Source organism: Pezoporus occidentalis, unplaced genomic scaffold, assembly GCF_034315485.1.
Source record: "Pezoporus occidentalis ecotype Australia unplaced genomic scaffold, CSIRO_AGI_Poc_V1 ctg195, whole genome shotgun sequence".
NCBI classification, from domain to species: Eukaryota; Metazoa; Chordata; class Aves; order Psittaciformes; family Psittacidae; genus Pezoporus; species Pezoporus occidentalis.
The window spans coordinates 1,039,265-1,063,674 of NW_026913800.1; the positions used below are offsets into that span (position 1 = coordinate 1,039,265).

General features: G+C 36.1%; 1 protein-coding gene across 3 annotated transcripts in view; it reads left to right on the forward strand.

Annotated features, from left to right (window-relative positions):
• ZEB1 (zinc finger E-box binding homeobox 1) overlaps window positions 1–24,410 on the forward strand; it is a 122,491-nt gene that overhangs the window by 87,725 nt on the left and 10,356 nt on the right. For all 3 annotated transcript variants that reach the window (XM_062617391.1, XM_062617390.1, XM_062617392.1), the window contains 4 exons: window positions 9,281–9,481; window positions 14,291–14,353; window positions 15,934–16,095; window positions 20,097–20,299. In XM_062617391.1, the coding sequence (XP_062473375.1) occupies window positions 9,281–9,481; window positions 14,291–14,353; window positions 15,934–16,095; window positions 20,097–20,299 (629 nt within the window). The remainder of the gene's footprint in view (window positions 1–9,280; window positions 9,482–14,290; window positions 14,354–15,933; window positions 16,096–20,096; window positions 20,300–24,410) is intronic.

Sequence of the window (24,410 nt, forward strand, 5' to 3'; positions counted from 1 at the left end):
AGGACACGAGGGAAAGGTTTCTACTTCTTGCCTATTTAATTTGGAGCAGAAAATGACTAGATCGTTACAGTCTAAACAGAATTAGTCCCCACAGGATATTCTTTGAAAATTCAGATTATTTTTTTTTATCATAAAAATTGGGACTTTATTTGATATTTTATATCATTATAGTTATATAGAAAAATTATGTGTGTTCTTTAAAAAGACAGAAATGGGCAGAGAGCAGGAGATTCAGTCACAAGTTCCTGCCTGTGCATTATGTAGCTGTCCCCACCTTCTGATTGATACTTATTTTGACCACATGCATTCGCAAATATAAATACTTGTAAAAATTTCCATGCTGAATAGGAGAGGTTTTGTCATCTATAATGCATGAACACCTTTCTGCATTTTATGAGGCTGCCTTAGGGACACATGTAAAATGGGGAGCTGAGAGATGATGAACCAAGGTATGACTTCTCCCCTGACGAATGTTAAAAGCATCAATGAAATTATTAACTTCTTTTTTTTCTCCAGTAGATTAAGAAAAAAAAAAATGCTGGAGGAAGGGATATGGTTCTTTCTTTTCACTGTAAGTTTTTGTGAATACTTCTTTAAAGTATTAAACTTACTTCACACTTCTGTAAAACTTCCTGACAGCAGCATTTGACATGGAATTACTCAGAGTTAAGTTCTCATTTGTAGAAAGCTCTGCAACCTTGGCTTGTAAGTGGTGATAACAGGTAAGGAGTACAGTTAATTTTTTCATATACCTTTGGCTGTCTTGTTCCTAAATATTATTTTTTTTCTTATGGTACTATTTTTAGTACTTCCAAACCTATAAGCACCTTATAATAATACCTTTTTTCAAATTATGACCCCACTGACAATTTCTGTATTTGCATGTAGAATTTACATCAATCCAGAGTGTAGAGGGAGAGAATATTTCAATGATAGTTAGCTTTTTCATTAGAAAAAGGACCATAATTTGCAAATCCAGTAGAGAAATTATCATTGCAAGTCCCTCTGTCTTGCTGATAGACTGAAAGCTTTCATTTTGCAAAGCTTTAAAGCTTCATTTTTAGCACAGAAGAGCTGCCGAGTAATGAGAATTCTCAAAGCAGCATGGTGAAAATTGCTTAAGTTACTTTTCTGAAGTATCCCTAATAAGAGAAATATTTCAAAATCAATTTTTTTTGTATGATGGTATAGGTTTGCATTTCCAAATATAATTGTAAGCTATCAAACCTGAAAATACCTATGTGAGTATGTATATTTATCTATAAATACATAAGCATATGTCTTCCTGTATTTTAAACTTATTATGGGACCAAGACTACATACTTGAAATAGTAATCTGTGTACTCTCTACTTCTCATCCACAGACTCATGTCAATTCTACATGCAACCAAATTCTCATATAAGCCCGAGAGTTGATTTTAAACTTGTTTCCCACCCTTATGAGTTGTGCAGATTTTTAACGTGTAGCATTAAGGCACTGTTACAGCATCTGGAAAGCCATTCAAAGTTACATGTATTTGGGGTGTTGTGCTTTTAGGAAAGGTTTATGTAGATCCTAGCGTACAAATGCTGTGATTTTATTGCTCAGGTTATGGACAGTTAAAACTAAAAGGCACGTGAGCTACCTTAAGAGCTCCCAGTTGGTGACCTGTACTAAGACCCCTTGTTGAGAGGACTGCCTGCATTAGTTGTAGTGATGCTTTCTAATCATAGAATCAGAATTATAGAATAGTTAGGGTTGGAAAGGACCTTAAGATTATCTAGTTCCAACCCCCCTGCCATGCATGTGAAACCAGTGTCCTAAATTGAGCTTGTCATCTACAATCTTGGGAGTTACCTAAATACAGTTAAATCACTGTGTCTGTGATATTTGCTCCAAGTATCATTTATGTCATCTCAGAGTCTAGTTCTAAAATTGTAACCATTACCCTCATTGGAGGAAACTGATCCTGACTTAGATCATCAGGCTTTGTTCCAGACTTTGCCTTATCGATAAAAAATATAATCAACTTTGAGGGCTGGTTTTAGTGTCAAATACCGATTCATTTTAAAACCATGATTTAAAATTAAAATTTGTGTTTGCACCATTGATTTTAATGTGTGTTGTGTAAGCCAAGTCAGACATTCAGTCTCGCATTTGGGGCATTGTGAGCACATTTAAAATTAGCACATTTTAGAATGCTGTCCATTTGCAAAGCATTTATTTTAAACTCCAAGTTTCTTTGACTGGACCAGAAGACCAAATAATCAAGTGTGTGTGTATTGAGTTGATTTCTATACCTTAGTGTGTATTAGGATTCTTGATTTTTCATGGGTTTTATTGTGTTGGAATATTCCATCAGTATGTGTCAAGCTGCATTTGAGTAGACATTAGTATTCAGTTAAGAGATATGAAAACATTTTGAAAGAGATTTTTATTAGTTAAACAAAATTATCAGAAATGTGCTTGGTGCATGTAAATGTTTAGACTTACATTTTTGCAACTATTCATGTATTTATATAAACACATGTCCGAGATGCAAGTTTGATCCCTTCAGGCAGAGGAAGGACGGAATCCAGTTCCCCTTTTCCTGTGTGAGCACACTCGTGTATATGTCTAAATAAACAGTAAATTAATGTTTTATATATAGAATATAGTTCTTTTTTCCACAGTTATAGCACATACACTGTTCTTAAGAACAGAATTATTCCTCTGAAAATTACAAATATGTTTTTAGATTAAATTTAAAATGGATTATTTCAGAAACTGTGCTCTGGCAGAAGTTGTTTCAGTTGTTTGGGTTTGGTTTTATTTTCTGGAATGATTTAATCAAAAGAGTAATACAGTTTCCTCACACTTTCCACATAACGAGATCTCATTGTAGTGTATTTTTTACTGAGTTCAACAAGCTACCTGATGCAATGTTTTCTGCTACCTCCACTCCACTCTGTAGTGCTGGTGGCTATCCCTTTCCTTTAGCTCTTCCCTGTGTTTGTACTTCAAATGGTAACATGATTGTGTGTGTATTATTGCATGGAAGCTACTCACTAATTTCAAGCATATATATTAAATTAGGAGAAAAAATATGAAAAGAACATAAAGGGCTGACTTCAGTAAAGTCTCTTGTCAGTGGAGAGGCATAAGTAAGGCATTTCATTCAGGAGTAGTAATAAAATTAATAGTATGACCTGAAATCTAACTGTAAAATACTGAACAATAAATTATCAGGTTTCTGCCTTTGCAATATATTTTGCTAAAAATATCTTTAAGACCAGAGCAAAATAATACATAGATGCAGATTTTCAGTTGATCTGACAGAGTGAATGGATTCCAGGAGATGACTGTAGGCTGTCAGAGCAGAAATCCATGAACCAAGAGAGCACTTAACAGAGCATAGGAGTTGTTCCAGTTTGTATAATCAAAGGTTTCTTTTCTAACAGTATTAATGAATAAGCTTTCAAGTTCTTCCATTAGAATTTGGAAGAGCGTCTAGAAGCAGGATCTCTGAAAGATCAGAATCCCACCTGTTCTAGGTCTCCAGTCTTTTCAGCGTTGATATACTGAGCCCACACAACTCTAACATGTTGGTGACGTGTCCAACATCTTAAAAAAATTCAAGGGTGCTTCTGTTAACTCAGAATTCCTAAAAATTGGTTTGGGTTTATTTTCAGTGGAAAGGGAGGATTTTGGATTAAGTATGGAAATATATGAAAGAGATGGGTAGTAAGAGTGTTGGACCAGACTGTAAGTAAAAGACAGTGACTACTGGCAGGAATTGAATAGATTGTAACAGATCAGGTTCAAAGCATTCTTACCTCTGTATGCTTCCAGATCCTGGTAATACATGTTAGAGGTTGCAGATTAGTTCTGTTGAACCCTGCCCTCTTTTTAGTGCAGTTGTGTGCTGTTGCCACCTGATCTCAAATTATTTTGATATATATTCCACCACATTTTTTTTTTATCTTGTTTAGACGAGTAAATTCCTATCAGAATTTGAGTGATATGAACTTGATTGGGTCATTCTTCGTGTTGGAAATGTTCTTCATGTCGTCTAATGATTCTGAGAGCAGATCTGGGAGGGGAAGCAGTGAGTGGGCTCTGCTGCCAGGTTTTTGAGTTTTCCTTCTATTGCCACCAAGGTCACTCACCTTTCTGGGGAATCTCCCATTATAATATATGCTATGGAAACAGTTAGTCCTACAGTCTTTCATCAAAGCAGCATTAGTGTTCACCTTAAATTTCCTGGATTCATTCTTTAAATCAAAGAATAAAAGATTCTTTTCCTTTTAATACCATTGACTAGACCTATGTATTGTTCTTTCCTAGCTGTATTCAACTAGCAAAATAATATATTTCTCTGGTTTAGCTCTTTAATTACTAATTCCATTTGAACATATTTCTTTTTTAATTAGAATTGTGCAACATGATACACCTTCTCTGCATTTAGGACAGTAAAAATCAAGAAAGCAAAGCTTATTTTATGCAATTTATTTTGCAGTCATTTACTTTTAGAGCTACAGATGCTCATTTATTGTTTAGAAGTCAGGCTATTGTAGCAAGAAAGTGATCAACAGGGAAAGAAGTAGTTATGGTTCATAATATGCATTTTTCATATATTGCTTTTTAATATATTTCATCTTGTATTTCAAAAGATACATAGTAATGATAGAAAATTATTTTTATTGAATAAATATTTAGTCTTCAGTGTCATTTGTAATATATATGTTGAAAATGGGTCATTTTCTATTTATCTGTAAAAGTAAAGCTAAAATTAATAATGAAACTGTTTAATATATAATTTTATGCTAAGGTTACATGCAATGCAATGGACAGAATAGGCTTGTATATATCTGTAATACATCACATATGCTTGTCTGGTGAACATGGATTACAGCCGTGGTTCATTATCTGAGTCAGATTTAGCTTTTACAATGAAGATAAGATTCCCTTCAGTAGTCCACTTCTTCCCTGCTGCTGATGGCCATCCCCAGAGCAGTGGTGGCCGAGGGCAACGTAACCTTTCTTGCCATCATTGCTTTTCACAGAGCAGTGTCTCATCGTGGAGATACCGAGTGCTGTTTGTGCCAGTTTTATGTGATCCAGGCTGAATTATTTTGCTTTGGTAGTCACTTAAATTACATTAACTAAAAATAGGTATTACTGAAGTTTAAAATATTTGTAGTTACTTCAGAGGAAAGCTGTAACTGCTCTTTTAAGCAATGTTTTACATGTGTTTTTTATTTTCTGGACTATTTGGCCTAATTAGAAGTCCTTTGAAGTCATCATTATGTGTATTCAGTTGAATTTCTTTTAGAGGCTTTAAGACTGTCCATACGGCTTTTCTACTAAATGTATTTCAATTCTAGCCAAAAAGGTTTAATTAAATTTATTGCTTCCAACTTAAGCAGTTACTGTAGTGCCAGGCATCAACTGAGGCTCATGAACTTTGCTGTCCTCTTCTTTCAGTTGTGGGTATCCTGAGGAAACATGAAGGACAGAGGAGAAAACACCTAAAGTGATGTGTGGATAGGGAAGCTCTGAATTTGGCTCTACGATTGAACTGGAGAAGGGAGAAGGGGAGGATGTTTACCTCTGGAGTTGAATCCGGGTGCTTTAGTTTCAGGGTTTCTTTAATATCTACAAAGAGCTGTGAAACATGTACCTAAAGCATGTCTGAAGCAAATGAAGGCAGCAGCCTGCTATTGCCACCTCTTAGTCTTGTAGGGCACCAGGAGCAGATCTGCATTGCTAAAGCTAAGCTTTGCAGCCATGCAGGCATCAGTATAGTACCATGTAATGGGATTTTAATTTTAATTAGTTAAAAATACAGTAAATTACAGGGCTTGATTGGTTTTTTAGCCATCATTTCTATTAAAGAATAATACATTCTTTGAAATCAAACACTTGACTTTGAAAGTCGAGTGTTTAAAAAGAAGTTGGAAAATGTCAGAATGAAGATTGTTCAAACTGTTTTAATTTGTCCCTTGCATGTGTGCATAACGATAAGATCTTTAATTATGTGATCACATAATTTTTCACAGGAGGAATGGTGCCCAGAGAATGAATTAGGGGTGTTTATTAAAGAAAGCTGTTGCCTCCAGAACCCTTGCCTTAATTGCTAGAAAGTGTAGTAATTTTAGTAGAGAGCTGCAGGAATCAAAAGCACGCTCTCTAAGGCATTTGAAAGCTCCATTGAAAGACTGGATTTTATTCTCTCTCTTTTAAGGAGTTTTTATGTGATTTTAGAAGGTTACTTATTTTGGGGGTGATCTCTGTGTATGTAGTTGCTGTGGCATGCAGTCCAGGGTACCTGGGCTCTGAGCACAGCTGGATTGGAATGAACAAAAGCGTGCTTGAAATATGTGAAATGCTGTATAAATTCAAAGTCCTCTGAAAAGACAGGCACAAAACATCTTACACTGACGTGGCAATGCCAGGATTGCCAAAAGAATCCTCTGGGTTTTAAGTAGACAGTTTCTGTTCTGTTAAATGGAGATAAACCATCAACCTACCACAGTCCAGTAAATTACGTGTTTTGAAGCATTCCTGCTGAATGCCATGTAGGGAAAATATATATAATCATATGATTATACTAGATGTAGTTATACTATATTGTGTAATATAATATATAATAAATATATACTATATAATGAGTATATAAAATATAGGATATAAAGTATAACGTATAATAAGGAATCCCAGTTTGGCTAGCATCCTGTAAGTGAGGCTTTGGGAGCACTGCTGGCTGGTAGGGATAAAGAGAATGAGCAATAACTTTGCAATCCGAAAAAATGAGGCAGGCTGCTACAAATACTCAGTTCACTCCATAAAACTGAGTGTTCCATGCATATTTGCCATCACTGTACGAGATGAGGCAAGGATCTTGTAGAAGGAAAGCAGCATGTAATCATTTAGAGTTGCGCATAGATAGATGGATGTTTCTGTTGGTTTAAGTACTTGACTTTCTGCTGCGTTGGTGTGTGGATTGCATGGCCATCTCGAGCGTGCTGAGCCCTTTTAAATACATTTTATTTCCCCCAAAGCTCTTTGTAAGAGGAAAACCAGAATGTTAGAGCCAGATTTCTTGCTGATTTTATTGTGTTGCCTTGTTGACAAGTGCTCTTTGGTGGAAGGAACTTAAATCCCAAAGACCATTTGTTCCTTACATTTTATGGAGAAGGTGGTATTTTAGAGTTTGCAGAGCTGGCACATGAGTGAGTGTAGTGAGAATTTATGAACAAGTTTCAAGGTAAATAGAGCCATAGTAAATAGATTATACTTAAAATAAAAAAATAGGTAATGAAGAAAAGAAGATATGGGGGTTTTCTGTAAGTGTAATTCTTCAGGACAAACTTTCTGATTAGATTTTCATTTTCCATGGAAACCACTCTAAACCTAATATAAGGTATTTCACTTAATTTCCCAAGTGAAGCAAGGAATTTATTTTTTAAAAATCAAGTATTCATTATCTACAGTACTGCAATCTGAACTTTTGCTTAGAAAAACTTTTGCTTATAAATTTTGATTTCCTGCTCTTACTGATCTCCTTTCTGTGTGGCAAATTTAAGTATGTTGGTGTTCTGTACTAATAATGCTCCACATCTAATCATCACAGTAAAACCTATTTAAGACAACAGGCCAAAATAATTTTTTTCACTTTTCCATAAAAGTTTCCTGGTTTATGTCTTTCCGTGCACTTTTTTAAAATTACATTTACAATTTCTCAGGCAAATAAATTCACATATCTCTTCTGCTTTGGTGAGGGAATACATCTATGTCTTCTCTTTCACACAACATTACAGCATTCCTTACAGTACTTTTTTTACTTCACAAAACTGGTTACAGAATATAAAGTGAATATCAATGTACTGATTGAAATGGACCAAATGCTAGTATTCAGGCAATTTGCCTAAATTTGTTGGCTTAGAAGAGGTCAATACCATGAATAGTGGAGCGTTACTATATTTTTTAAATAGCACTGTCTGTATAAAATATGAAAACATGGAATGATAGTTTTAAATTCAGAATGCTCTTTTGTCATGCTTACGCATGTTCTAGATGAGGGATTTTTCTCCTGAATTGGAAGGAAATGAGATGGTAGCCAGTCAGTTTATAATGTTACTCACTTTCCCTGCTCAAATGCATTTTTAAATCACTAGAATATCTACTTAAAGAAAAAAAAAAAAAGCTAACCTCAGAAGAACAGGAGTCTAGGTTGTTATTTATCTACCTTAATGGGCTGGATTTCACATGAAAGAATCAGTCTGGCTTCTCATGTGCTAACAGTGACAAGATGCAGGTATCATTAAGTAGCATGATTATGTGCCTCCCAGGTCAGTTATTCTGATAACCACTGAAGGAGTACTGCAGCCATGACAAGTCTTGTTAGTTTATTCATCAATATATTTATTCTCTTGTCTTAAACTGTATTTTAAAGCATTTCTGTAAGAAATTCAAATGTGGCAATGAAGAAGTAATGCGCATATAGATGTAAATGTTTAATAGTTTATTTTCAGTGTGAGTAACAAGACATTTCAACAGATTATGAAAGTGATTTTTTTTTCCTAATACATAATCCTTACAGTTTAAATTGAAATGGCTATAACTGATCTTTTGTGCTTACAAATGAAGACTATTTTAATAATAATCTGCTCCCATATGGCAGAAGCATATATCGTTGTATAATCCTTTGTCCACAAGACTCTCACAATATGTTCTTCGGGCTGAAATGTAGAGTTATTACTTTTTCCTGGTAGCTAGGGAAAATATTATGCAAGATTTCCTTTGTAAGTCACCTCTGAGATTTTTCCTTTCACATTTCATGCTGTTGAGTCTTTAGTGGGATCTTTGGGTGTAACTACAAGAGCCTTTTTGCTTAAATCAAGAGCACTTTAGCCCTTCTGAGTCAAATCTTATTGTTCCTATTTATTGCTCCTTGATTCACATACCCATCAGTTACAGGAAAAGCCAGCCAGAAGGTGGACTGGGTGCACACAGCTAGCATGGGTAACTGCAGACAAGGTCTTGTTTCACGGGACCTGACAAGAGCAGTTGAGCTGCCATCTCAAGTGTGGTCAACCTGGGGTCACTTGGCCTTCAGTGTCAGTTGTTTCCCTCCAGTTTTGTGCCTTCTATACCCCAGTGATTGCTATATATATATACAGCTTATCCTCTTTATGCACAGCTATCTGTAACAAAATATTGTTTAACACTAGTAAGACAAAGTTCTGCAAGCTTTGGACCTCCATGCTGTAAATGAGGAGTATATTGATCAGTATTTTGCTTTTTGTCTGTCTACAGTCACCAATTATAATAACGTGGTAGAAGCAAACTCAGATTCAGACGATGAAGATAAATTGCATATAGTGGAAGAAGAAAGTGTAACTGATGCAGCAGACTGTGATGCTAGCGTGCCAGAAGATGACTTGCCAACAGACCATACAGTATTACCAGAAAACAGTGAAAGAGAAGGGAGTACAAACAGTGGCTGGGAAGATGAAGGTATGTTCATTTCCACTGATGATGCTATGTAAAGAAAGATTTCTAAAGTGTAGATTCACTAGAAATTTTTTTTGGTCACTTTGTTACCAACATTGTTCCCAGGCTAAAGTTGCAAACACTACACTACACCAGCTACTAAGGAGAAAAATGACTGCTGCAGCTGAACCCAGGACACTGAAATAACGTGTGATAGTCATAGTCAAAATAGAGGTTTTTTAACATATTTGTATGTATATTGTAATATATTTCATGTTCTTTTTTAATATTTGAGGCAGATTCAAAGGTGCATTCATTCCACCGGCATTGTTAAACAGGAGCTTCAAATGTAGCTTCTCAAGGGTGATCAGAGACTAGTCACTTGCTTTTTGTTTTTCGTATGGCAGGTCTCTGCCATAGCTCCCGGTAAGGTTCAGGGTTTGCTCAACTTACAGAGTATGCCAAAAGCCAAAAACATGAAACAGTAATATTCAGATATAAATTTCTCCTTGTGAGCTGCCTCTGCCTTTTCCCTTGTAAAATATATTAAAAAAAATGTTTTAGATTATGAAGTTTAGAATTTGCTCTCTTATTCATAATGAATCTGTGTTTCAAAAACACTAAAAGGACTTAAATGTTTCACGTATTATGCAGCAGCTTTAGAAGCTGAAAATTTGAAGCAATCAGGAAATAAATAGGCCTTTTTTACTGTGGAATCAGATCCTGAGTTTCATAATAGCACACAGCATGCTTACATTTGTGCCAAATTGGGATAAATGCATAAACTATTGGAAATTATCATGGAATTTGGCCTTAGTTCCCTGAAAGATAGAGAATATTTTCTGTCATATCCTTGTTTGTGTCTGATCTCAAGCAACAATTCTTAGCATCTACCTTGTTAAAACTGGGGGTTTAAGATCAATTGCATGACCTCACATCTAAATAAACAGAAAGCAGTCAGATGGTCCCTAACTGCAATCCAGCTGAGAGAGAGCAGCTGAGAGTTCAAAGAATAGCATCAGCTCAGCCTGTTTTTACATAGCTGCTATTGCCAAGGTATGCTGTGCAGGGAAATGAGTATTTTGTAGCTAAATTATTAGGTAGGTAATTTTCTTAGTTCTTGTAATATCTTTGCTCTACTGCAGGCTGTATCTATCAGGAATTGCAGTTACATAAAAATGGGCTGTGTGTAGACTATTTCTTGAACCCTTCAAGTGTAAGTGTAGGAAACCTGAGATAGGGAGCGAAGAGCAGCACTGCCTCACAGAGGTGCTGGGTGAAGACCCTTTGGACTGAATTTGCTGGAAAATGTACCTACACACAGGTAGTCATGACACAGTGTCTTTCATCAGAAAACCTTCTGGGTTTTTTCAGAGCTCTAGACATGGGGTGGCATCTTTTTTGACTCCTTATTTCAAATGTAGTATTTTTAACCTTTTAAAATTAGTTTTCCAAAATGAAGTATTTGAATCAAATTCTACTGTGATTGTAGAATTCACTATGTAGGCAATGTTTTCTCTGCCTTGGTCATTGCTGATGAAGACAGGCTTTCATCAGTGTTTAGACAGACAAAAGATTAAATAGTTGCCATACAGGCTTGCTCAAACTAAATTTCTTCCGTAAAAATTATGTCTTCTGAAGCCTCTTTTGTAGCAGTCTGGTGATGACTACATGAGAAAAATTAAGGATACATTAGATTTTACGGAGCTTTGACTTGCTGGGGTAAAATACTCTTTACTTTATTATAGCTTTCCTAGAAGGAAAGGTGTGACCTGAAAATCATTAGTCTTGGTTGCACATTAGAAATCTGAAGATTTCTAAGAGAGGAGTATTGAATACATGATTTCTCTCATGCAGGGAAATGTACTGGTATAGGTGTCTGTGCAACACTAATACCATCTTCAGGGCTAGCAATTATTTTTAGAATACATACTACAGCAGTTTTAGTAAGTTATGTTTTATCAGTAGAGTAGTACTGAAACTTCCTGGGTTTAGCTCAACCTGACAGAATGAGTTTTTTACATATTTATTCCGTTCACAAATGCCCAGGAATAGAAACAACACACGTAACATTTCTTCATCAGATTAGTTTCCTTCCGTTTCTAGTCATTCTAACTGACTTTATGAAAGACCTTCAGAACAGGTGTTTTTAAATATAAGGTGTGTATCTCAAGAGGTTTAACGGAAACGGTTAAATGGGTTTGAAAAAGTGAATCACGTGTGTCCTGCACAAGTTCTTGGCTGTACGCCAGCATTCATGTGTGTGATGATTCTGTAATGTGACTTTTATTTTTTTTTTTTTAGTTTGAAGTAAAACCTACACTACAGAGGTTTGGGGTTTTGTTTTAATTAAGGGTTAAATTTATGGACTTAGTATGTTAATGCATTTAAAAATCCTTATTATGTGTTATAAGTATTTAGCAATTCTAGAGATCTCAAGACCTGGAAGTAGGATATCTTTGAAAATGTCAAAAAATTGTCTAGACCTTGAAATAACCTTTAAAAATTATGTTTTATGTTTAAGTTCTTCCTGGAACTCAAAAATTCCTTTAACTCATAAAATTTTAGGTTGAGCCTATGTGCTGTAAGATGGATTGTGTTCTTTCTGTGTGGTGTGGTGGGTAGCTGAGGAAGGTTACTGTACTATTCTTTATTAATTTCATTTAGGAGGAAGGCTAAACAAGTGTAGCATCTTTTTGATCAAGTTTTTACTCACATAAGCAAACAACCAGGCAATACTGTAAGCTGTAAATAGCGCTTGCTACATGCATATCAGAAAATTAGTTCTAAAGAATTTAAATTAGAAACTCTTGATGGGCTTTCGAGTTTGTTCCCTTCTCTGAAGATAAGACTGCAGTGAAAATTTCAATGAAGTCTGACTTTCTGCCTACATCCAAATTTTCCATTTGCTAGTGGTTTTAATTTCATCAGTATCTTACCCATGGAGAGATCTTTACAGTCAGCCTATAAGGCAGTGATTGTGTCATGCATGTTCGCCGCTAGTACACACTGCTGCCTGTGATCTGAAAATCATTAGTATTTAACCCTGGGAAGTCCCACTGTATCTCTAAACAGCTGCTCATAAGTGATGATGAGATACAGAAGTCCAAGAACATGTTTTAGAATTATGTGGTATGTCCAGATGTAGTGGCAAGATGGATATTCATGACCTAGATGTTATTCATGGAAACCTGTATTTAAGCTGTCATTCAGCAGGTAGCTCAAATTTCTTCTGGAATTCAGAGCTGTGATTTCTGCTTGGTGGAACAGCGGTTTAAAATCTGTTCACATCCCTTTCCGTTGCTTCCCAGCAGCTGTATTTGCAGCATGGTAATTGGCCTTCTGAAGGGACAATTGCAAAATTGCCTTCCTATATGGACCATCCATAGCTACAAAGATGGAGCTCTAATTAACATTTCTCAAATTATTAATTATTCCTACAGCATTAAGGAAGATCAGTCCCTGTGGAAAAGGGCTCCTCGTCTTACACCCCACTTTTAGATATTGCAAAGAGACAGTACCAAGCAGAGGTTCTGATTATTAGAATTGAGATGGTTTTCAACTTCACTGAGATTAATCTATAATGTCATAAATTCCTTGACATTACCATGGAAAGCATAGCTTTTATTTATACTGAAGCAAATGGAATTTACTAGCAACACTATAATTTAAATTTCTATGAGTAATAACTTACTGATATTCCCCCTCTTCCACAGAGCCTATTTCATAATGGAGAAAAATCACAAACCCTTTTTAAATAAAAATAGTGGATTTGTATCATGATTGTTTTTAAGAGATTAAATTTTGGATTTAAATTTTGCATTGCATTCTGAACCAAATCTGTGGTATCATGAGCCAAAATTATAATTAGTTCGAAATCCAGCATAGCTTTCCTAAGCACTGACAGAGTGGCATCAGTGTCCTTTCCAATAGGAACTTCCCAGTTCAGGTGACCCAACAAACATAAATTAGGAACAACTTGGGCAGTTTATTGATTTGAATCCACAGCTATAGTGAGTTAAAACTTCCATGCTGCATCGTTGAATGCTGCAGCTCAGTGGGAGCTGGTAGAGTTTTGGAGGCAGGTAGGCTCCTCAGCATTAGTTCTGTGGACATCTGGTACCTGCAAACTTGTACTGAATATTGGAATCGATACATGAAACATCTTTGTAGTGCACAGTTGATCTGAATTGGAGAGCATGTGTTTAAAATCCTTGTTTATTTAAGCAATAGCAGCCTAAAAGTGGTTTCTAGATGATTTACAAGAAAGATAACGCATTAGGTAGTTGTTCGCAGACTTGACCAGCAAACTGTCAGTCATTTAAAAGAACTGCTAATTGGAGAAAACAGTTTTTTCATATGTTTGGTTTATGATACTTTGGTTTCCAGAAATAATATTCCAGTGTATCATAGATCTACATTTGTAGATAGGGTTATTTAAGTAGCTGACTGTATTTGCTGGAGAAATACACTGTCCCTGTCCTTCTCTTAAACTTATGGTTTGTGTTTAATGTTTCTCCCTTTTAAGATTTCATTTCTGTAATCATGGAATATCTTTGTGGTTCAACTGATTGCACTCTGCTGAAATAACGTGCAATCCATGCTTTTGAAAGAACATTGTGTTTAAATACATTTCTTCTAAACAATAGAGAAATGGGAAAAAATGCTGAAGAAGTAACTCAAATATAAGCTGACCTTTGAAGGTCCCTTCAAACCCAAGCTCTTCTGTGATTCTGTGATATTTAAGCTGTTGAGGTGTGTGTGGCTTTTGTGTGTGTGTTTTGGGTTCTTTATAAATATTCATTCTTCTTTTTGTGAAATGTACTATTTCAGCTGGAAAAGAAACGAAAGAAATCCTGGGGCCTGAAGCTCAGACAGATGAAGTTGGATGTACAGGTATTTATTTGTTAATCTGAGCCCTTTATTCATAAAGTGCTATTGAATTTGGGCTAGGTGAGTATTCTCCTGAAGTCTTCGAAGTTCTCCCACCTCTCTTTATAAACTGCTTTGCTCTTCCTCAGTAGATGTCTTAAATTGTAAACTGTTCTAGCTGAGGAAGAATAGTCTGGGCTCCTTTTGGATGTCCTGGGTCTGGAGGTGTTGCTGACTAGTGACACGGAGCTGTCCCCTCCCATGAGGGCTGGCTGCAGCAGCACATCTCCTAAGGGCAAAACAAAGAATAGCATTGATCTTGCATGTAGGTAGTATTTTAAACTAATAAGGAATATACCAAAATAAACTTAAGCTCATACCGTATCTTATTATCAACTCCTCTGTTTATAATGATTATACGGAAGGTAGAATAAAATGTGTACTTCAGTTTAAGAACCAAACAAAACCAAATACTTTGTTATTTTGTTATTTCTCTGATTGACAAAGAAAAGTAACTTATAGCCCATCAGCTTTTAAAAATATTTTTATACTTTCTTTTTTTTTTCTTTTAATGCCCATAACACTAAATAGTTCAATGTTATCCGGATAACCTTTATTTAATGAATAAGTAAATTACTTTGATGTGTTTAAAACTGTAGATTTGCACATTCTTTTTAGTTACTACAAAGTCAGATGTCTCCAAACAATAATGGAGAGCTACATTATGTATTGTATTACAGTCTCTATGTGAGAGACAGGAACATGGCATAAAAAGATTGTGTCAAATTGTAAATTGAGTGTGTGACTTCACACAGGGAAAACTCCTTCCTATTAAAAATGTACCTCATGTTATTAAAAGTGGAGGAGATCTATCATGATTTAGTGTGCCGCAGGTAGAGCCCTCACAGAATGTTCCACCATGGTAAAAGTAAACTCAATGAACAATGTATTTAGGCAAATACTTGGTAGTAAATATTTATCATACAAACATGAAGTAAAATATTTAATTTATTATTTGTCAACATTGAAATATAGTTCTTCATTTATTGTTTTCGTAAGTTTTAAACTGGGAAATGTTGAAGAATGTTAACTAGATCTGAAACCTTTTTGATAGCAGAAAACAGGCCACTCAAAGTTCAAGTTTGCTGCATTTCAGCCAGCCAACTTGTTTATCAGAGTTTAAATATCTTCTGGGCTTGCACTAATGAGCAGGTCTTAAATATGTTAAAAATTATGTCTTGAAGGCAAAAAATTTACATTTGCAAACATAGGAGCCAGGATGGTAAGATGGCCTTCAAACTACAAGGGCTAAATCAAATTAAGGGGAGCTTTTCAGGAAGCTGAACAGCTAAATCTGAAATGATAAAAATGCACTGAGTTGAAGAGCCAAATGTGTTTTAGTCAAAATGTTGTTATGCCACTGGTTCTCGGTTTTAAAACTTGTCATATTCCTTCATCTAAAAGAGCTTGAACTGTACAGCTATTTGTAAAGAGTTTTGAAATCCCTGGGTAGAGGGTGGTTTGGCAATGTGAATTACTGAATCTCATTTATGTTCTTTTTAAACTATTCATTTCGTATCTTGTTTCTTGTTTTTCACTCATAGTAAAAGAAGATGAATGTGATTCTGATGCAGAAAATGAACAAAACCATGACCCTAATGTTGAAGAGTTCCTACAGCAAGAAGATACAGCTGTTATCTACCCTGAAGCACCTGAGGAGGACCAGAGACAAGGCACGCCAGAAGCTAGTGGGCAGGATGAAAATGGTAGATATACCACCAGTTCAGTTCTGACAAATAAGTTGTACTAACTACTGGACCCAAACATTCCATTGTATTTTAGAAGACAGCAATGCATATACATATGACTTTGGGGGTTGAGGGAGAATCTTAGTTAAATAATTCTATGAGGATGGGATCATCATGCAAAAAACAGTACTACTTGATTTTGTAAAACAAGACATGCACTGGGGTTCAGTTGTATGGGTACCTAATTGATAATCCTAAGTATCTGGAAATAAAAATTCAAGCATTCATAAATCATTCAACAGCACTAAATGAAAGAACAGAACAAATATTTATTAAATATAATGGGAGTGAAGCAAGATAGTATGACTTTATGTAAGAATAACTTCAGGGGAGTTGTAACACGTTCCTTTCCTTTTTATATTTCTAAACAAAACACCCAAAAGGACATATTAGGTAGGAGTTCTTTTATTAAGTAGCCAATCTATGACAGGCTTTTGGGTATTTTCCTGAAAAAACAGCAGTGGAGAAAAAAGAAATATTGCTTATACAGAAATATTTATGTGAAAAAAAATACCTGTTATTGTTTTTAAATAGAAGTCTTTTCTTCTGTAAGTTTTGTGCTTAAAATGCTCCTCTGAGTGAGATGAGAAGTCATAGTTTGTTAAGTGTGAAAGACTGAAGGTTTCTTCATCATGAAATATTTGAAGGCAAAACCTGTTCAGATTGGTTATGCATTGTTTTGCTTTTTGATGTGTTCAGCTTTCATAACCTATGACAACTGCAGTTTCAACCAGATTGTGTTCCTTTATTGTTGTATTTAAGATTTGTCGAAAGAAAGTAACATCCTGCATAAAGGGTTAGGAGTTGTCTTCCAGTCATTTAAGAAAATGTGCATTGCCAAAAACCTGTCACTGTAGCTGTATTACTGTACTGAAGTTTAAGGGAGAGTGGTGAATGGGTTAGCACTAACAATTTTGTTCTGCTCTTAGAGAGATTTTATGTTATTAAAGATTAAAAAAAAAAAAAGTAAATTAAAATATTTGAGAAATTTAAACTGTGTATATGCCTATTCATATACAGAAATAGGACCTGAATTGCAAATATTTTGTGGTATACAAGTTTTGCGCAATTCAATTAATCATAGAATCATAGAATCGTTAGTGTTGGAAAGCACCTTAAGATCATCTAGTTCCAACCCCTCTGCTGTGGGCAGGGACACCTTACGCTAAATCATATCACCCAAGGCCTCATCCAACCTGGCCTTGAACACTGCCAGGGACGGAGCATTCACAGCCTCCCTGGGCAACCCATTCCAGTGCCTCACCACCCTAACAGGAAAGAATTTCCTTCTTATATCCAACCTAAACTTCCCCTGTTTAAGTTTTAACCCGTTACCCCTTGTTCTATCACGACAGTCTCTAATGAAGAGTCCCTCTCCAGCATCCCTATAGATAGAATTAAGATACATGCTCAACAGTAGCATCTTAAAAATTACAGGTAATTTAAGATGTTATTCTGTGGTTGCAGTGGCGCAGATTGTCAAGTTAGTTTTACAGCCTTGCGATATAATTTCCATGTAATCATTAAAAAAATACACATTTTTATCAAAAATTTCAATTTGAACTAGCCCAGTAGGTTAACAGGGAAGTATTTGGAAAACCAGGATGCTGAAAAATAATGTTCAGTGTTTTAATCTTTTGGAACAGAACATGCCAAAAATACAGTGATATTTGCTAAAGATAAATGATTCCAAACCAGGGGACTGGGCAAGAGAAGTGACAGAAAAATAGTGGCTTTGGGAAAACACTGCCATTTTGACGTTTGCTCCAGTGGAACAGAATTTAAATTAACATATTTCTGTAATTTCCACTGAGTTGTATTTGTGCAGAAATGGAGTATTCTTTATGTCAGGTGAATTGAATTGTAGATGGAAAAAAGAGGATTGAAGGGAAGCATGCTGTATCTATGCATGTGGGGAGAGGTTAATCTTTTGACAACCTGGCTAATCCAGGAAAAGCAGAAAGGAGTAGAAGAACACAAAAAACAGTGTAATACAAGTGTGACCTTGACTGTTACCATAACAAGTGTAAAAAAACCATATATGACAGAGAAGGTGTTGGGGTTTAGTAATAATGAAAACTGGTCTGACTCTTCCTTTTCACTGTTGCAAGAACAATGGCACATTCCGTAAAAATAAAGTCAGTAAATTCCACACAAACAGAGTGAATTGCTACTTTATAGAGCATGTAATCAGTCTATGGTGATAAGTCCTAAAAGAGGTCATGGAGATAAATAATTCAGAAGTACTTTGTAAAGTACTGATTAATTTTATGAGCATTAATAATGCTTATAGTTCTTCAGCTTAAGATGACGGTGCACACAAATTTGCCCTTCGTGCTTCAGAGCATAAAATGATAGTCAATAAAGACCTTCCACCTTCCTCTCCTGCTCTCACTCAGCACAGCAGAGAGGTGCATCCTTGCAAAATTTGCTTCCCATTTCCCTTAAAACGTGGAAGAGTAGCATGGTCATTGAAGGATATCACTTTGTATAAATTGATAGTTTGATCAAGTACAGCAAGCCAGACATTTATGCAAGCACTTTTGTCAATTTATAAAAAATATTTTCCTTTCCAATCCTTTAAAAAAAAATTATTTTTCAAGGATAGACTATGCTACTATTATATGGGGCTAAATATATGCTGATAAGAAGAGATGGAGTTAAAACTTCATAAATGTTGACTTCTCAGACTTGTGAAAATGATATTCAGCTTCAATCTGATTTCACTTTGTCCTGTACTGATACAGAAGTAACTTCATGAAAGCCAGCAGAATAAATTCTGAGGATCACATTAGAATCATATTTATGGCCTCACGTCTGATCTCTCTCCTTTCTGATCTGCAGACAGCATGTCCTATTAGCATGTACATGATGTGTCATAGAATCATAGAGTGGTTTGTGTTGGAAGGGACCTTAAAAGGTCATCTAGTCCAACCACCCTGCAGTGGGCAGGGACATCTTCAACTAGATCAGGTTGCTCAGAGCCCCATCCAAGCTGAACTTGAATGCTTCCAGGGATGGGGCATCTGTAACTGCACTGATCACTGTTGTATTACCTCACTACCCTCATTGTAAATTTCTTCCTTATATCTAGTCTAAATCTACTCTCCTTTAGTTTAAAATCATTACCCATTGATCTATCGCTACAGGCCCTGATAAAAAGTCTGTCCCCATCTTTCTTGCAAGTCCCCTGTAAGTACTGAAAGGCCACAATAAGGTCTTCCCAGAGCCTTCTCCAGGCAGAAAAACCCTAACTCTAAGCCTGGCTTCATAGAGGGCTCCAGCCCTCTGATCATTTCTGTGGCCCTCCTCTGGACCTGCTCCAACAGGTCCAGGTATAAGAATTATAAACCACATTTCTAGGATTTTTTTTGTTTGTTTTTGTTTGTTTGTTTGTTTTTTTCTTTTTTATTTCAGTTCTCTTTTTCACTTACAATTCCATGTTAGGTAAAGAGAAAAACATACTCTGCAACTTGTAAATATTATTTATAATATTCATAATATCAGGAGCTGAAAATAGGATGCTATTAGTTGTTTCAGTGATAGACTTAAATTTGTAAACAGGATTTGAGGATTGTCTGTGATTGAGTCAATCAGATCTACAAAGACTGCTAGATCTTAAACTGTTTCACAATTTTCAGACCACTTTCTAAACAGAAATACAGATATAGAATCTCTAGTGCTATATTGGGAAGTCCGGCAGACTCAATGAGAGGTGTGGGTTTGGGTATAGTGCTGAACTTTCTTCAGTGTACACAGGGCAATGGTACCATAGTGCAGTTAGTAACATAATATGTGTGGGAAAAGATACAGATTGTCATTTTTCTAAAACAGATGGACCTTCTAGCAGCTGCATCTTTTCTTACAGTAATATATGTAAATGTAAAGCATGTCTGTTGATGGTAATAAGTTTGGAACTTACATTTATTTAAACATGGTCTATTGTCTCTCCTGTGTAGGAACACCTGATGCATTTTCCCAGTTACTTACGTGCCCATATTGTGATCGAGGGTACAAGCGTTTTACCTCTTTGAAGGAACACATCAAGTATCGCCATGAAAAAAATGAAGATAACTTCAGTTGCTCCTTGTGCAGTTACACGTTTGCGTACAGAACACAGCTTGACCGCCACATGACGTCACACAAATCAGGAAGAGATCAAGTAAGAGGCGTTTGAATTAAGGATTTGTCATCTTCTGTAACAACGCTGTGATTTGTTATGTGAGCAAAAACGGACAGAGCAAATAAAACTGTTCACATCAGATCATCTGTGTGCTGAAGTCCAAGTTCTGGAGCACACACTTAAACTTGCTGCTGAAGTCAGGCTTTTTCCATAGATGTCAAAGGATGAGATACGAATTCCTATGTTCATTTCATCTAGGCATCTGGTTGGGTTTAAGTTTTAGTTTTCAGAAGTGCTTTATTGCATTTATAGGTAATTAGTGTTTTTCTGTTCATTAGCTAGCATTACATTAAAGTTGTGACTCAGATCTAATCTCAAATCTTTAATGAAACATATTTTTCTGTCATAAATCCTGTTTGGCTAATTTAAAATTTACTGTACTCATTTTTGCCCTTAAGAAACAAATCATTGCGTTGATTCATTTGCTTGAACTGTGAGATAACGGTTTTTAAATGCAGTCCATGCAATAAGGCAATATACAAATAATTTGTGCATGAAATACAGCATTTCAATAGTAAATGAAGCAACAGAAAGGGCTAAAGATACTCTGAGCTTGTTTTGTCTGGTTCATGGGCTGGCCTGAGGGCATGGTCCCCTCGAATGCCTTCCATAAGTTAGTCATCTCATCACTAACAGAAGGTCCTGAGCTTCTGTTCACCTCTCCCTCTTTTTATTTACTGCTTTTATCCCCACAATTTCCTATCACACACCCCCCCCCCGCCCCCAATTACATGCTTCCATAACTTCTCAGAGGCACTCTGTGGCTCAAGAGCCAATTGAAAATTACTGAAACAGTCAGGAATTACCCAAGCTAAAAAGATACATACTTTCCACCACCATGGAAAGAAACAGGGGGGAAACATCACAGAAAGATAGGAAACAGTGAATACTGAAAAGAATATAAAGGGGAAGAAGGTGCTTCAGTATTTGTTGAAGCTCCAAACCAACACATATTTTATTAAACTGAAAGGCTGTAACACAGAGAAAAGGAAATGCGTTTTTACACATTGCATATTAACTTCCATTCTACAAAGTATCACTAAATCCAAGAATTTAGCAGGCTTAAAAATTTATTATACATTAATATACATTTTTATACCTGAGTTTTTACATTCATGGGTAAATTAAATAGGAAAAATTGTTACAAGTATTGGCTATCCCACTGCAAGGATTTTGCTCTCTCTCAGGGTTTGTAATAACCTCACCTGCATATGCTGGGGTGGTAGTTCTTTATTCAAATGTATTTCCCATGAACAAGTTATTTGTCTTGCTGTCTTATTAGCTTGGCTTCCACTTGAGACTTGGTCTTATATACACATTGTATTGCTAACTATAAAATCTATTAATGCTTTTGTATAATGCTTATTTGTGAGCTACTACATTTTTCCAGTTTTTCCAACTAGAAGCATAACTGCATAAGAATAAAGTAGTTGGAGAGGTAGAAGCCTTTCCCATATTCGCATGTAGTTTGAACAAAAAGATAAAAAATGCCAAGCGACGAAGCGATCTCAGAATTGCCACAAAGGGAAGTCTAAATTGTATTCCTGCAGATACGTTTCAATGGGCACAATTGCTTTTGATAAATGTTGTTTCTTTGAAGTATCTGGAACTGAATATTACACCTGTATTAGTGTATTTTTTTCTCTAGAGCCATAACTAGAATCAAAACTATAATAGTTTAGATACTTGGCAAATTTGGAATATGTATTTGTTTATGTTATTGTCACAAAGGTGTCATGTCTTCAGAACAGGCTTCATGTGCATGTACTTGGTAACATCATTTGTGTAATGCAAGACTAACTTTTTTCCATAGTAAGTGTAGACATCCTGGCTGTGGATCTTTTAAGCAGCTGCATCTTCAGATCTTAATGTGTCATTCTTAAAGGACTTCACCTGAAAGCAGATTATATGGATAACTTTGTTGGCTGGTTAATGTCCACCATGTGACTGACAGTTTTGTAATTGTTCTGTACAAGGAAGCAATGAGCAAAGGTAGTATCTAGTGTAGTGAAGGCAGTGGAACAGGTATGTTGACACTGCCTTCCCTGAGGAATGGGGAGATAGGCCAAACTGCAGCTACTTCTGTGAGAGCTGAGAACCATCCTGCACCTTCTTCTTTCTCCCCATGCCCGGCATCCTCATGGCTCTCCTGGCTGCTCCTACACCACTAACAGTTGGTAGGAGGTGATGCTGCCTATATATCATCTGCTTTCACACATGAAGCACCAAATAAAGATGTTGAGGGATAAGTGCTTCTTATCTTTGTTTTACTTTTCTTCTCATAAATTTACAAAGCGCCCATAGGTAGTCTGTTGAAATTTCATATTGCTGTGGACTCCGATGAGAAATGGGCAGTTCTTGAACACCATGCTCAAACCATCTCTAAAAAAAACATGATGTAACTGTAATTCCCATCTTCCAAATAACTTTTCAGGATTTCCATTAATTAGTTTTTGTTTTCTTCTATGAAAAGAGTGAACTTTAGCCCTAAGCATAATAAGTGTTTGATGCATGGATGCATTAGTGGCTAGTTACAAACCTTAATGTGGATGTTTCTTCTTTCTGTCCTTAAAGGAATGCAGAGTAGTATTACTGGATGGTACAGATAATTCTTTAATAAGCAGAAAACAGTTATGTACAGTGCATTTAAAAATATATCACACATCAGAAGCACAAAAAATGTGGATTTAACAGTACTGAAAGGGGAAAAAACATTTGAATAAGAGAAAATTAAGAGTGAAAGAGTATCAAAGATGGTACTTTAGAGGATAGTTATGATTTCTTAGTTATTTTAAAGAAAAGGTCCTGGATACTAACTCTAAGGATATCACAGATTTATAAAGAAGAAGAATATAGGACAGACAGCCAGAAAGCTGAATAAAGAATTACAAATATAAGAAGGTAAGGCAAAATAGATGGAAACACTGCCTAGCAGAAAGTTCAAAGCAGCTTATAGCTGTGGCCAGGAAAACAGGAAAACTCATTAAAAAATTGCTAAGAGGAATATGGGCTTCCATGCTTTGGAAGCAGGACACTGAATTTTAAAGACTGTAGCAGAATAATTTCTGATAGATTGAATACATGCACTAATAATTACTGTGAATATTTATGTAGTCCAGCATCTGCAATAGCTGTGTATATGCTGAGATTCTTTAACTTGTATCATCTCAAGTCAGACAGTAGTAACTGATTCTCTGCAGGCTTAAGTAAATCCTGACATGGTCCTCTAGACTCAGTGAAGTTGGATCATTAAAGTGAAAGGCAGTGGGTCAGGCACAATCATGTAGAACATCGTCTTCAAGGGACTTAGTTAAAGAAAGCTGAAAAGTTGTGTGGACTAGCAAAAGACAGCTGACAAAACCAGAACTAAGGGTCAAGTGCTAATCAGGATAAGTCAGAGTGGCAGCCTCACTGCAGAGCCTGGTAGGAGGCAGGAAGGAACCTACCCTAAGGAGGGTGAGAGCAGTATCTGCTGAGAGGTTAGAACTGCAGCTTAACCAAATGCTTATCCCAAGGGAACTGTCAAATTCAAATACTTGGAAGCAATTTAGATTATCTTGTTTCCATTTGTCTTTTGTTAGCACCTGTATCATATAAAGGAGGACAACGTGTAGAATAGGGAGGGCTGATAATTTGGACAGCGTATCTCATAGCAGCATGCTCAGATCTTCATCCAGCAAACTATACAGATGTGCATTCTTCAGATCTAAAGACATAAATCAGTCCAGGAACATCATCCTGCCTTTTTATTAATCCCTGCTTCTCCAGCACACATCTCAGGCCCCAGCTACTGTGTCTGCACTTGAGGAATAGCCTCAGCACCCGGTGAGCATCTGCTCCAGTGCTGCCAACCGCAGTAGACCCGACTTGGGTGTAGGAGCTCCCCACCATGGTTTCATTCCAGAGGCAGGCTGTTTCCCCCAGATACATCTATAACTCTATTAGTTTATGAAAATACTTGCTCTGGTTACCAAAAATGTACAGCTGCATCCAAATGGTGGCAGAGTGTCTTTTTGCAAAGTGAACTCTACTTAGAAAGGAGACACTGTTCTATTAAATCATTTGCTTGAACACAAAATTTATAATTGTT